The sequence below is a fragment of the Typopeltis vanoorti genome, chromosome 13 (assembly GCF_054136105.1).
Source record: "Typopeltis vanoorti isolate ZY-2024b chromosome 13, IOZ_Tvanoo_1.0, whole genome shotgun sequence".
Lineage (NCBI taxonomy): Eukaryota > Metazoa > Arthropoda > Arachnida > Uropygi > Thelyphonidae > Typopeltis > Typopeltis vanoorti.
In genome coordinates this window covers 25215683-25229706 of record NC_143561.1, presented here as the reverse complement: position 1 = coordinate 25229706, position 14024 = coordinate 25215683, and the positions used below count along the sequence as shown (strand labels likewise).

General features: G+C 36.6%; 1 protein-coding gene across 2 annotated transcripts in view; it reads left to right on the top strand.

Moving 5' to 3' along the window:
• Positions 1-7848, top strand: part of LOC150099998 (phospholipid-transporting ATPase ABCA3-like) — a 728766-nt gene extending 720918 nt beyond the window's left edge. For both annotated transcript variants that reach the window (XM_090402469.1, XM_090402468.1), the window contains one exon: positions 7502-7848. In XM_090402469.1, the coding sequence (XP_090258595.1) occupies positions 7502-7572 (71 nt within the window). In that variant the 3' untranslated portion in view covers positions 7573-7848. The remainder of the gene's footprint in view (positions 1-7501) is intronic.
• Positions 7849-14024: the final 6176 nt, after the last annotated feature.

Sequence of the window (14024 nt, the reverse complement as noted above, 5' to 3'; positions counted from 1 at the left end):
CTGTTTGTATTTCCTTTGAGAACCATAATCTTTGTCTCCTAGGATTGAGTTGAAGTCCTCTGTTATTACTGATCTTGTTAACTGTGTCAAGAGTTGGTCCTAGTTCTTCCATGTCATTACAAAGGAGTACTGTATCATCAGCATACCTCAGATTATTGATCAATCTACCTCCTATCCTAATTCCTGTCCTCATCCAATGCTTCACGCATGATGTCCTCTGCATATATATATATATATATATATATATTAAACAAGTGAGGAGAAAGTAAACATCCTTGCCTAATTCCTTTTCCAACTTGAAGCCAGTCAGTCAATCGAACACCTGTTCTTACCATTGCTTCTTGCTCCCCGTATAAGTTGGCTATCAATCTGATAGATTGTTGAGGAAAACCCATTCTTTTCATTACTTCCCACAGTTTCACATGCTCAACACAGTCAAAAGATTTAGAGTAGTCTAAGAAACACATTATCAAAGGGAGTCTGAATTCTTTATATTTTTCTATAATCTGTCTAAGGCAAATGATCTGATCTCTGGTGCCCTTACCTTTCCTAAAACTTGCTTGTTCCTCAGGCATCTCTGCCTCAATTTTGGCCTTAATCCTATTATCATGATCTTCAATAAAATTTTGCTTGCATGAGATATTAAATTAATAGTTATATAGTTTTTGCACGCCTTCATATCACCTTTCTTATGTAGTGGTATGAAAACTGACCTCTTCCAGTCTCTAGCCCATGGGATTGATTACAAGGATATGGGAGACAGAATCATATTCTGTCTCCCATATCCTTGTAATCAATCTATGAAACACTGCTATCCCTCTATCCCCCCCCCCCCCCCGTGGCTTTAACTCTGCTGGGATTTCATGTGCAGCTGGGGCCTTATTGCTGTTAAGCTGCTTAGCTGCTGTTTTAACTTCATGCCTAAGTGAAGGAGGTTCCAAATCAAAATTTTCCTGGTGAAGGGGCTCCACATTTTCTTTATCCACTCTGCTGTACAGTTCCTCATAGTATTATTTCCATCTGTTTTTGATTTCCAACTCTTCTGTTAGTAATGATCCATTCCTCTCTTTGATGACATTCAATTTAGGCTTAATCTTGTGCTTTGAGTCACGAACTAAATAAAACATCCTTTTATAATTGTGCCTCCTTATCTGGAACTCTCTCTTTAAATTTATTAGTATAGAACTTTTTTTTTGTCCTGCTTGATGGCTCTTCTGACTTCTCTGTGTAATCTTCGTTTTTCCAACTGCCTTCTTTTGATTAGTTCCCATGTTGAATCTGATATTCATGGGTCTCTTGGTCTTCTTATTGAGCCAAGATACTTCTTCGCTGTATCCTGTATTATCACCTTGACTCCTTCCCAAAGCATTTCCAGTGAGTTCTCCTCATTGGTCTCCAAAAAATCATCCAACCAAGTTGATGTTTCGTCTATGAATCCACTAGGAATTACTCTAACATCCAATCTAGTGGGATGTGCCTGACCTAGAAGTTTTCAGAGTCTTAGTCTTACTTTGGCTCTTACTAGCTGATGGTCTGTACCACAATCTGCTCCAGGACAAGTATTCACATCAGAGATGCTCGTCTTCCACCAATGATGAGCCAGGATGTAATCGATCTGGTGCCTTGACCTATCAATGTTAGATGTCCAAGTATAGCTCCATCGTGGATGTTTCTGGAAGCAGGTATTGGTAATAACTAATCTGTTAGCATGGGCAAATTCCAATAGTCTTTCACCATGGGTGTTACGTTCACCCAGACCAGACATGCTACACTCCAGCCTAACTCTAATACTCTTTCCCACTTTTGCATTTAAGTTCCCTAAGATGTACAGTATGTCTCTCCTTGGTAGGCAGTCCAAAACAGTTTGTAAGTTTTCATAGAATTCCTCATTCTCTTCTTCAGGCCTATCCATGTGGGGTGCATAAACTACCACAATTGATACATTGGTAGGCTGAGCCTTAAGTCTAATAGAGAGTATTAATGGGGTTATAACCAAGAAGGCTTCTTGCCTGAGCTGTCTTCAGTATCACAGCTACCTCATGATGTTTTGAGTCACCACCTAAGTAAATAACTAGCTTACCATCCTGTCTTTTGAAGTGACCTTCTTCATTCCATCTGGTCTCTGTAATTCCCAGGATGTCAATTTTATACCTATCCATCTGTTTACGGACAATCTCAAGAGTACCCATCTGTAGACCCCTGACATTCCATGTGCCTATGTAAAATTCCCTTCTAAGATTAATGTTATACCTTCTGTGTTGCTCATTCACAGCATCACTGACTTTTGATGGAGACTGTAATATACTTCTCGAACAGGCCCCTCTGCCTAAGCTCTGAACATGGCGCTGATTATTCTGCATAACAGCTGATGCAGCGTGAGATGCGTTATAAGGCACAACCATATGAGAATTTTGGAGTGAAGTCACTGCAAGAAGAAAGTGGTAGGGTTGCAGAGGCCCTTTCCACATAAGATGAGCAAAATAGGAAAGATTCACTCCTAGCCCTCAAATACTTTAATAGCATTGGGGTGAAGGAGCAAGAAGGAAAGAAAAAAAGGGGAGGGACCAGTCTACAGATAATATAACAGATGTATATTACATGAAGTAAGGCATGGTCCAGCATCAGGTACCTCAGGTTTGCCATGCTGTACTCACTAAAGTGAGCCCTTGAGGCATTATTATTGATATATTTTAAGTTTTGAGAAGTAATTGGTTAATTTGTTTTCATTGGTTCTCTTCATATTGTTGATGCACTATTACACTTTTCTTCTTAAAATACTTTCTTCAACACCATATAGCAAACTATAGTGAGAACACAGTTTCACAGAGCACACTACACGTTTTAACTTGTCAAGTCCTTTGAACTTGTTAGGGGTGTAAGGATGACAAATGACCAACTGCGATGTAGCATTGGATGGGGGTGCGATATTGTCAGTTTTCTTTGGTTTTGAAACTTCGAAATTGAACATGGACTCAGGCCATTGCTTTGTTTTCTGAAACGAAAATGACAAGAGCAGCAAGCTGCTATTTTTTGACCGAAAGCTGGAAATGCATTATAAGTCTCATTATTATAATTCTTATAATTTATTATAATGAATTTAAAAATTTTGGTAGTTTTAGAATAGTACCAGGGCATGGCCCTACTGCACCCCTGGAGGTCACACATCTTGGCACCATGATAATTCCATAGGGTATGAAGCTGATTGCTGGGAGAAGATTAATCTGAAGAAAAGGAAATGTAAGATAAAGTTATGGTCAAAGTTGCTAAAAGGAAAGGAAAAGAAACATCATTGTATTTGGATTTGATCAAGTAAGAGTGGTTGAAAGAATGATAAGGATATTCTGTTTGACAAGTTAACAGTTTTGGTAGATTATAACCGATAATAAATGGTGAACCCTCTCTTCCCTTGATGTTTAAGGGAATAAACACTTCTATAGATAATAAATACTAACTACATTTATTTAGTTAATAAATTAATACACCAGAATACTAAGGCATCTTCAAGGGCACACTGGCAAGAAAAGCATATAGTGTGCTTTCTTGCCAGATACAGGACTATAAGATTGCACCTGTGAATGGTGCGATCCTCAGTCCTAACTGGTGTCCTCCCTCCCAGAGTGTGCAATGGTGGGAACTTGCTAACGGTCTTGTAAGATGAAACATTGGCATAATAATTTATTAACTAAATAAATTTAGTTAGTATTTATTATTTATAAATGTGTGTCTATTCCACTAAACATTAACTATCAGTGTCTAAGCATCTCCATACCAGATTAGTTTCTCTTCCAGCTAGATCTGTGAAGTTAAAGAAGTGGGGGCAGTTTGGGCTACTCAATAAACATTAAATGCCCCTAGGAAGATAACTTTCAGTTCAAGTAATTAAACTATGAAAACTCTTAGAGTCGAAAAGTAATCAACAAGGTCAGCACAATTCTCTGAATTTAAAAGATGAAAATGAAAGCTATAAAGTGACGCAGTATAATCTTGAGCTAGAGCAGATTGCATTGTGGAGATTTTTGGTTTCAATTTGAAGAACATTTCATGTTGTTCCTAATTTTTTGTGATAAATAGTAGTTTTTATTAAAACCAAACTTTCTCAGTTTTAATTGTAAAAAAAAAAAAAAAAAAGTGCAGAAAAGAAGAAACAAATGAAATGCAAACCCACTGTTAAAATATTCCTAGCTCACCACGGGTATTCGGCCCAACAACATTAACGAAACTGAATATCACTTTGGCTAGTGTTAGGTTGAAAGAATTCTGTCATGGAAGTACCAAATCCGACAGAAGTAATCTACAAACCTGGACATATTTATGAACCAATTACAACAAGAGACTGGAACTTGAACTGTCCCAGTCAAAATGAATATGTAGTAGGACTTACATAGCCAAAGTGGATATTAGATCCTACATTATTTCAAAGCCAAATGTTTGTAGAAACTGTGAAAGTTTCCTAAAATTGACCTGAGAACTTATGAGAATACAATCCTTGGCATTGGAGTTGCCTTGTCTTACACTACTTAAAAGACCTGAGTGGTGCTCAGGCATCCATATATCAGCCTTTTATTAGTGCATTTTTTAATGTTTTTGCTCTCTTTAGGTTTCTGCGTGGTCTCTGAAGAGAAGCAACCAGTTTGAAACAGCTGTCAGGCAAGTGAAATCTTAAAAAATGCACTAATAAAAGGCAAATATATAGATGCTTGGGCAGCACTCATGTCTTTTAAATAGTGCAAGCTGAGGTAACTTTGATGCCGAGCTGATTACTGAGGATTATATTCTTGTAAGCTCTCAGGTCAATTTATGAAACTTTCATTGTTTCTACAAACATTCGACTTTGAAATAACATTGGATCCAATATCCACTTTGTCTATTTAATTTTACATCACCAAAATGAAGCTATATATGGCTCCTTAGTAATGCTGGACTATTAATAGTTATCCACAGATCCTGCTGCATGAAATTGATATGTTATTGCTTTGTCCAGGATTGATCTCTTCTTTTGCTGCTTCTAGCCATGTGCTGAAAAATTTCTTATGCGTCAATCTTCTAAAACCTCCTGAGTAACTTGCAGGTTTTTATTTTGTCTTCTCTGTTTCACCTATCAACCAACTTGTGCAACCTACAAAAAACTCTTGTCACATGGAATATTGTACAGACCACTAGCCATCTTGGTCACTAACCTCTCAAATGCCTTATTCATTTAAGTAAATCTTCTCCTTAGTTCAGCTTCATGTCCATCTCCATTTACTCGAATTCACATAACAGGTTTCTGAGCTATTATTCCAAATGCTTTTGAAAAATTTAGGAGTATCATAGTATAGACATTTTCTTTATCCAGCCTAGGTTATTTTATTTTTTTTGTTTTTGCAGAAAATGAGTAATTTGCTCAGATGACATCTATGTAATGAAAGGCTTGGTTTTGGTATTATTGCATAGTAATCTCCATGGAATCCAAATCCTCATGAAAGGCTCAGACTAATCCACACAATATTTATTCTCTCTCTCTCTTTCCTTGAACATATTCTCCAAGCAAAAAAATCTAGTCCTGAGGATTTTACAAACCACTCTTATTTGGTTTCCAGATATAATCCCTTGTTCTGCTCCCTCTAGCCAAAGTGCTGAAAAATTTATTTTGTATTAAGTGCTATAAAACTTTATAAACTAAACCTTTCTATCATATACTCTTTTCCATTGTGCATCTCTAGCTGCAGCTGACTTCTGCAACTCACAAACTCTCAATCTATCCTCATAGAGTGTTCTACAGATCACTCACTATCTTGGTCACACTGTCTAGCATTATCCCAAAGAATTCTGTGCTGGTGTTGTTACTTCCATGTTCTGCAAGACCACACTTATGATGCTTATGTAGGTCAGTATAGGATTGATGTTCAGAATTTTTTTTGAATTTTGCGATGGTGCAGCTAGTTTGTCTCCAAAATAGGATAAGTTTCAGTTATAAGGAATTCAGCAGCATCTTTTAAACAGGAAACCCCCACTATCAAGAAAACCTCATCTCTAGATTATGAATCAAGAATGATAGACAATCAATCATCACATTTATTCTCCTGTTTGTACAAGAAAAGGTGACTGTCACAGAATATCTATTCTCTTATAAGTTCAGCATTGCAGAACATGGAATTAATAACACTGTTCATAGGATCCTATTGGATAATGCTGAGCATTATCATACATAGAAGAACATAGAAGTATCTAAAAATTTGAACATCTTTTCAAACAAAAGAATGAAGTTCATATTCATCATCCAAATCTCAGTGATGGACTTTCTGTACCAGAAATATGGAAAATCATCAATAAAATTGCATTCCTTAATTTTTTTTGTGTACATGTCCTAAAAGTCCTTGTGCAGTTTTAAACTTTAATAACTTAAGATGTATAAATGCTGAAAACTTATAGTAAACACCCAAAAGCTTAATTATTGAAGTTTGTTTATACATTAGTTTTGTGAATTTGAACTAATGAATTTATTTTTTAATTTTTATGGTGCCTCCTGAGGAAGACTGTTATTTAAGAGTTAAATGTTTTAAATAACACCTTCTTTCATCAAGATATGCACCGTCATTATGCTTTGCATAACAGAAATTTCTGAATGGCACTTTCTCAGACACGCAGAATGGTGCAGGAGGGCACCCTGACCTAATGCTATTAGACTTGCTTTATTTTTGTTGAGTCATGTCAAAACAGTTGTCTTTGTATCAAAACTTTGTTCTTTGGGTGATCTTAGGGCTAGAACTATTATCAATGCAATCCATTCAGTCACTGAGCAGCTGCTGATGAATGTTTTCAGAGTTCAAAAATTGCAAAAATCAGCTTGAAGAATGTATCATACATGATGGTGGTTATATGTTGAACTTGGAGAATAAACCTGCATTGCATAATAAACTTCAGTAATCAAGCTTTTTTGAATCATGTGTACTGTAAGTTTATAACATTTATATATCTTAAGTTATTAAAGTTTAAAACTGCACAAGGATTTTTAGTCAGTGTCCTCTGCATTATTCCCAGAATTCTTTGTATTGTCCTCACAATTTTGGCAATGTGTCCCCAAAATTTTAGATCCTTATCCACTATCACCCCAAGATCTCTTATTTCCTCCACCTCTAACAATATATTCCCAATATACCCCATATCTAATTTTTAACTTTAATTAAACTTCTGTACTGTGATTTGTTCTTATTCTAAAACCATCCATTTTGTTTCATCTGTGGCTGTGAATGAACATTATTAAGATTTACTTCAGAGTTGCATATAAGTAGAAAATTGGATAGCATAAAGAATTTGATAATGTATAAATAAACAGCTATAAACTTGTATCTGTTTATTGTCACATTTCTACTTATGTAGTATAAGTAGTATGAAACATCCTTTTAAAGATAAGACTTCTCTAAGACTATGCAGAAACCTATAAAATTTACTTTGAATTTTTACATGTAATCTCCATTTCTGTGTAAAAGCACTTATGAATCTTTATTTATTTCAATTCTAGCTATATCCATGCATTCCTTAGCATCTCCAGAAATTCATTCATTAGAAGGAGACAGTATCCCTCTTGTGTAAACCATCTTGTATTTGAGATTTTGGTGTGTTAAATATAATAAATATGACAAGAAATTCTATAAAGAAGTATGACTTCAGCTAGTGAATTAACTCAACTATCTTCAGTGATCAATCGTCCTACTGAGATCTCACTTAAAGTTGAAACTTATCAGAAGAATGACTTATTTTTTTCCATGAATCAGTACATTATGGGATACTTAATACAACTTTTTTTGTTTTATTAAAAATACAACTTCTTGAAAATAAAAATTAAAATAGATCAGTTTTTCAAAAAAATTGAAATTTATTTAATACAGTTGAGGATGACAATTTCACAAACACTTTAGGAATAGTAAGGTAGTCATTATAATTGAGGTTAGGTCAATGACGTAGGGCTTCAGAATTTTTTTTTTTTAACTTATCTATTTCAATTTTTATTTTCATTCAGTAGTTTTAACCTATGAACATGCATCTGTATATATAGAGGAATTTATATAAAAGGCACAGGTATTAAATTCGAATTTAATGCTATACCCTACTGTTTCTTTATTCAAATTCCTTATTATTGTTCACTGTTCACACTGATGATGTCTTACAATATGTAAGATGAAATATCTATATAATAAATTAAGTTTTACTGTGGTGCACATGTGATTCCATAGTTAATTTAAAAAATTTTTTTCGGCTTCATTCTGATAAAATTAAAGTGATTAAGTGTCTAAATAAGTCATGCATGCTTTCTATTAATATAAGAATAGTTACATTTTGCTAGCCCCCAATCAGACTGAATTAAAAAGTATGAAGAAACCTGTGCCGCCATACAGATTTGTTTGGTTTTTGAGAGTGAAGATACTTTGGGAAAAGAATTGTGATTAAGTTAATGTCTGGCACTTGGAATATTGGATATGATGATAGATGGAAGGAATCCTGTATGTGAGCATAATGAATAGGAGTGATTTGACTGTGATATATAAATTGGTAAGGAGCTAATACGAAATTGGTAGAAGAGATTATTCATAGAGGAAAAGATCAGGAGAACATGGTTCTGTCTCTGAAGTTGTGTTGTATTAAGATGAGAGGTGGGAATTGTCTTTTGTTAGGAGAATGATGAATGAAATGTACTGATGAAGAGTGATGCATAAAGAATCTGCATCACATATTCTTCATGCATTCACAATCTTTATATTAAGAATATATTGGAAATATGTACAGTTTATGATACAAAGTTATATTTGTAGCTTCAAACAGATGAAAGCACAGGTTAAGAAAATGAAGGCTGCTCAAAAAAGATAATTGGCAGCGATAAATTCTATTACGAAAACAGGCAAAGTTTTAATCACTTGAACATTTCTGAAATTGCAACAGCATTTGAATCTTCGGATGAAGCATTCAAACAGATCAGCAGTTTATCCAAGGTGTTGCCAAATACAAATTGATATTATCATGCATCTCAATCCTGTGGCATACACTAACAAATATTTTGCCTCTGGAAATCCAAGTTGCTTGTAAATTATGTAATATGATGGTGAATATAAAACTTTTGTATGTAATCAATTTGGCAGTGTTTGTACTAGTTTAATGAGTTTGTAGACTACAAAATGGCTGTCAGGAGAAATGCACCATCTCACAATTCAGACTAGTATTATGTGAAAAAATTAGCACCAAAGTTAGTTATTTATTATATGGTTGAAAGAACACATTGAAACTTATTAAATTTCAGCAACTGCAATCAAGGTTAAGAGTAGAAAGTTCATCATCAAATTCCTGACATGTACCCTCAAGGGGTGTACAGGATATGATAGTACTACATGAAAAATTTACATCATTACTAACTTCCTATCTACAATTTTCCTCCAAATCAGTTTGTTACTTGTCAAGAATCCAACATTATCAGATCTTATATTTCTATCGTCTAAGGCACTTAGTACCATATCAATCCACCTATATCTTGGTCTTCCTCTGGGTCGTTTTCCTGCCAACCTGGCAGAGAACACTTGTTTTGCTAATCTTTCCTCGCCCATTCTGTTTAGGTGACCATACCACCTGAGATTAGCTCTGCTAACGCATTCCTGAATGCTGACAATGTCAAGTTCTTTCCTAATATCCTCGTTTTTAATATGATATATTGCGTTTGATGCCATCTGTTCACCCCCTCTAATCTTTCTCAGGACTCTCATATCTGCGGTCTCTAGTCTTTGGTCAAGTGTTTTACTTCTGACCCAGCTCTCAGATCCATAGGTTAAAACCGATTTGAACACTGTCTTGTATACAGCTAATTTAGTGATTTCTAAATTTAGTTAATTTCTCTCTTATTCCAAATGAATTTATTCAATTGACTTCCTGCCATACCAGCTTTGTTGATTTTGTTGTCTATTTCCATACTTAATTTACCATCTTCACTAAAAATCATGCCTAAGTAGCTGAAATGTTTTACTTGTTTCACAGGTTCTCCATTCACAACACAGTTGCCATTTTCAATGATTATGACTATTTTCATTGACTTTGTCTTTTTATTGCTGACCTTCATACCATATCTATTATAACAGTTATTCAATTTAGTTAGTGAATCTTGCAAAGTTGTAGCAGATTTATTTAGAAGTATAACATCGTCTGCATAAAGCAAAGACTTGACATTGACATCTCCAATTCTGATATCATGTTTAATACCACTTTCCTTCATAATGTGATCCATACAGATAATGAATAACAGAGGGGGATAATTTACATCCTTATCTCACCCCAGATTTAACATTAAGCCATCTTCCTGTACTTCCTTCAATTCTAACTGCGCACTTACAACTCAAATAAAGACTAAGTATTGCTTGATATAATGCCACATCGACACCATATAACTGTAGGGTATTGAATAGCTTCTCTCTTGGCACTTTGTCATATGCCTTTTCCAGATCGACAAAACTTAAATACAGATCTTTGTTATATTCCCATGCATTCTCAACTATTTGTCGTAAAGTGAAGATCTGATCCTGACAGCCTCTATTTGGCCTGAATCCAGCTTGTTCTTCACCAAGCTTTTCTTTCACAATTCTTCTCAACCGTTTCTCAAGTATACTTGCATAGATCTTGCCAGGAACACTCAGTAGGGGAATACCTCCTGTAATTCTCGCATTCAGTTTTTTTTTCCCTTTTTTATATATGGGTACTATGAGAGCTCTACTCCGATCATTGGGAATTCGTCCCTCTGTGCAAGCACTCTTCACTATTCAGTGCAGCCACTGTAAGACTTCAGCATTGTCTGATCGAATATCATCTAGTCCTGCTGCCTTTCCACGTTTCAAGCCTTTGATGGCTATTTCTACTTCAAGTATGGATATGTATTCCTGACTGTATGACTGTTGAGTGTTTTTTACCACTGTACTATCACTGCTTGTTTCATTTAGCAATTTTTCGAAGTAATTACTCCATACTTCAAGGATATCTTTTTCTTCTGTTTTCATGTCACCTTTATCATCTCTAACTCCTTTTACAGACTCTTTCCTCCATTTCTAAGCTTCTTCAACAACCTCCAGAATATCTTACCACCTTCTTGATATTTATTATTATTATTATTACCACCCCAACACCTCATGGAGTCAAAGACTCATCTGGGAGGTCCTTTTATCACACACAGCTCATCATACCATGTTTTAAACACATTCAAACTCTTTGCAGACACCACATTCTCAGGCAAGGCATTCCAATCATTCACAACTCTGCACGAAAAAAAACCTGCCTCTCATTCCCCTACTCACACCCTCTTTATACAGTTTCCAGGGATGACCTCTGATTCTCCCCTGATCTCCCACTATTCTCTGTAAAACTTTTCAAGCATTGACCCTATAACAACCTGTTACCAACTTGTAGGTCTCTATCATATCTCCCCTCTTCCTCCTGTCCACCAGACTCGCAAATTACATCTTCTCAATCTTTCCTCATACTCGACATTCCAGATTTCAGAAACTACCTTAGTCAGTCTCCTTTGGACCCTTTCCAACATCTCTTTATCCTTCTGAACACCCGGTGACCAAATCTGGGCACAATAGTCCATGTGTGGCCTAATCAAAGCCTTATACAACGGAACAAGAATCTCCCTACTTCTACAGTCAGTGTCCTCCGCATCATTCCCAGAAGCCTTTGTGTTGCCTTCACAATTTTGGCGATGTGTCCCCTAAATTTTAGATCCTTATCCACTATCACTCCCAGATCTCTTATTACCTCTACCTCCAACAATATATTCCCGTATATACCATTAGTATATACGGGAATAGTGATGAATGAAGTGGAGGTGACTAGTCTATTACAGAACCTTAATGTGAACACATCTGTGGGATTGGATGGTATACCGGCACGGGTCTTGCGTGAAGCGGCTAAAGAATTATCAGTGCCCTTGACCATGTTGTTTAATCTGAGTCTCAGGTCTGGCTTAGTCCCGAAGGTGTGGAAAGAGGGGAAAATAGTTTCACTGCATAAAGGAGGATCCAAGACTACAGTTGCAAATTACCGACCGATCAGCATCTCAGGAGTCGTTGTCAAGATCTTAGAGAAAGTAGTCAAGGGAAAAATACAGGAATGGATTGATGAAAACGAGATACTGTACAGGGGACAGCATGGCTTTGTGAAGGGTAGATCATACTTCAGTAACTTGCTCAAGTTTTATAACAAGGTTACGGCTAAACTGGATAAGGGAATGGGTTTACAGTCTGCTGGACCTGGCAAAGGCATTTGACAGGATACCACATGGAATACTAATCCGTAAACTACAACATATGGGAATGGATATAGGGTTGGTGAGATGGATAGGTGGTTGGTTGATGGAGAGATATCAAAGAGTAGTTTATTCAGGAGTAGAGTCCAAAAGACGGCCTGTGACTAGTGGTGTGCCGCAGGGTTCTGTTCTTGGACCACTGCTGTTTAATCTGTTCATTAACGATATAGGGAAGGATCTAAGTGGAACAATTCATTTGTTCGCTGATGATGCAAAGTTGGGTAGGGCAATAGTGAATGCAGAAGATGTCAAAGTCTTGCAGGATGACTTAGATAGATTGGAGTTCTGGGCTAAGGAGAATGGATGTCAATTTAATGTGACAAAATGTATGGTTATGCATTTTGGGGTGAAAAGATTAGCAGCAGTATACCACATTGGTGGAACTGTACTCCAAGAGATTGATGAGGCCTGGGACTTGGGAGTGTTGGTGGATAGGGAGATGAATTTTGGGGGCACACTGCAAAAGTAGCTAAATCAGCTCATCAACTCACTTGGTTGTTGAAAAATACCTTGACGAGCAGAGATAAGCAAGTTATTGTACCTCTGTACCGAGCCTTGATAAGACCTCATCTCGACTACTGTGCCCAGATTTGGTCACCTCGGTTCCTTCTTGATGGGGAGGAGGTGGAGAGGATCCAGAGGCGAGTGACTAAGATGATAACAGGTTATGGAATGAACCATATGAGAACAGGTTGAAGATTTGTGGGTTGCAGAAACTAGTTGATAGGCGGAGGAGGGGAGATATGATTGAGACATTCAAATTGCTAAAGGGATTCTATAGGATTAATTCAGAGGATATTTTTGAGATCAGGACTGGTGGTGGGAGAACTAGGGGACACCTATGGAAGCTGGGCAAGAGTGTGGTCATCAGGGGTGTTAGAGCTGGGTTCTTTACTTTTAGAGTGGTAAATGAGTGGAATAAGCTGCCAGAGTCTGTTGTGGGTGCTATGACGGTGAACGAGTTCAAGACAAGGTATGATAGATACTGTGAGAATGTAATCGCATAGTTGTGTGGACATGATGTTTAGGGCCTCCCTCGATGAGTCTAAGGACTCCTGGAGTCACCCGAAATAATAATAATAATAATAATAATATTCTCGCCAAGCATAAATTCTGCATCCCATCTTTGTTTTCCAAATTTTAAAACCTTACATTTTGCAACAGTGAACTCGCATCCCTTTTTCCGTGCCCAATCACTCAATCTATTCAAGTCTTCCTGTAAGGCCACAACATCTTCACTACACTTCATGGTTCATCCCAACTTTGCATCATCTGCAACCAACTGAATATCTTCATCCAAATCTTCACCTATATCATTAATACACAAGTTAAACAGCAATGGACCTAAAACAGACCCCTGAGGCAATCCACTAGTGACTTTCCTTTTCCTGGATATTGCTCCCCATACACAACTTGTTGATACCTATCAGATAGCCAGTTTCTCCAATCCAATGCACCAATCTAATATCCAACCCCATCTGCTCTAGTTTCACTGTCAACCTATCATGAGGTACTCTATCAAAAGCCTTTGAGAAATCCAAGTATATTATTGTGTATCCTTTTCCTCTGTCCAAGGAAGCAGTCACTTTATCGTAATAAGTAAGTAGATTACTAAAACATGACCTCCCTTTTGCAAATCCATGCTGTCCATCAAAGATAATACCATTGTTATCAACCCAACTCTGGATCCTAGTTGTCAGAAGCTTCTCCA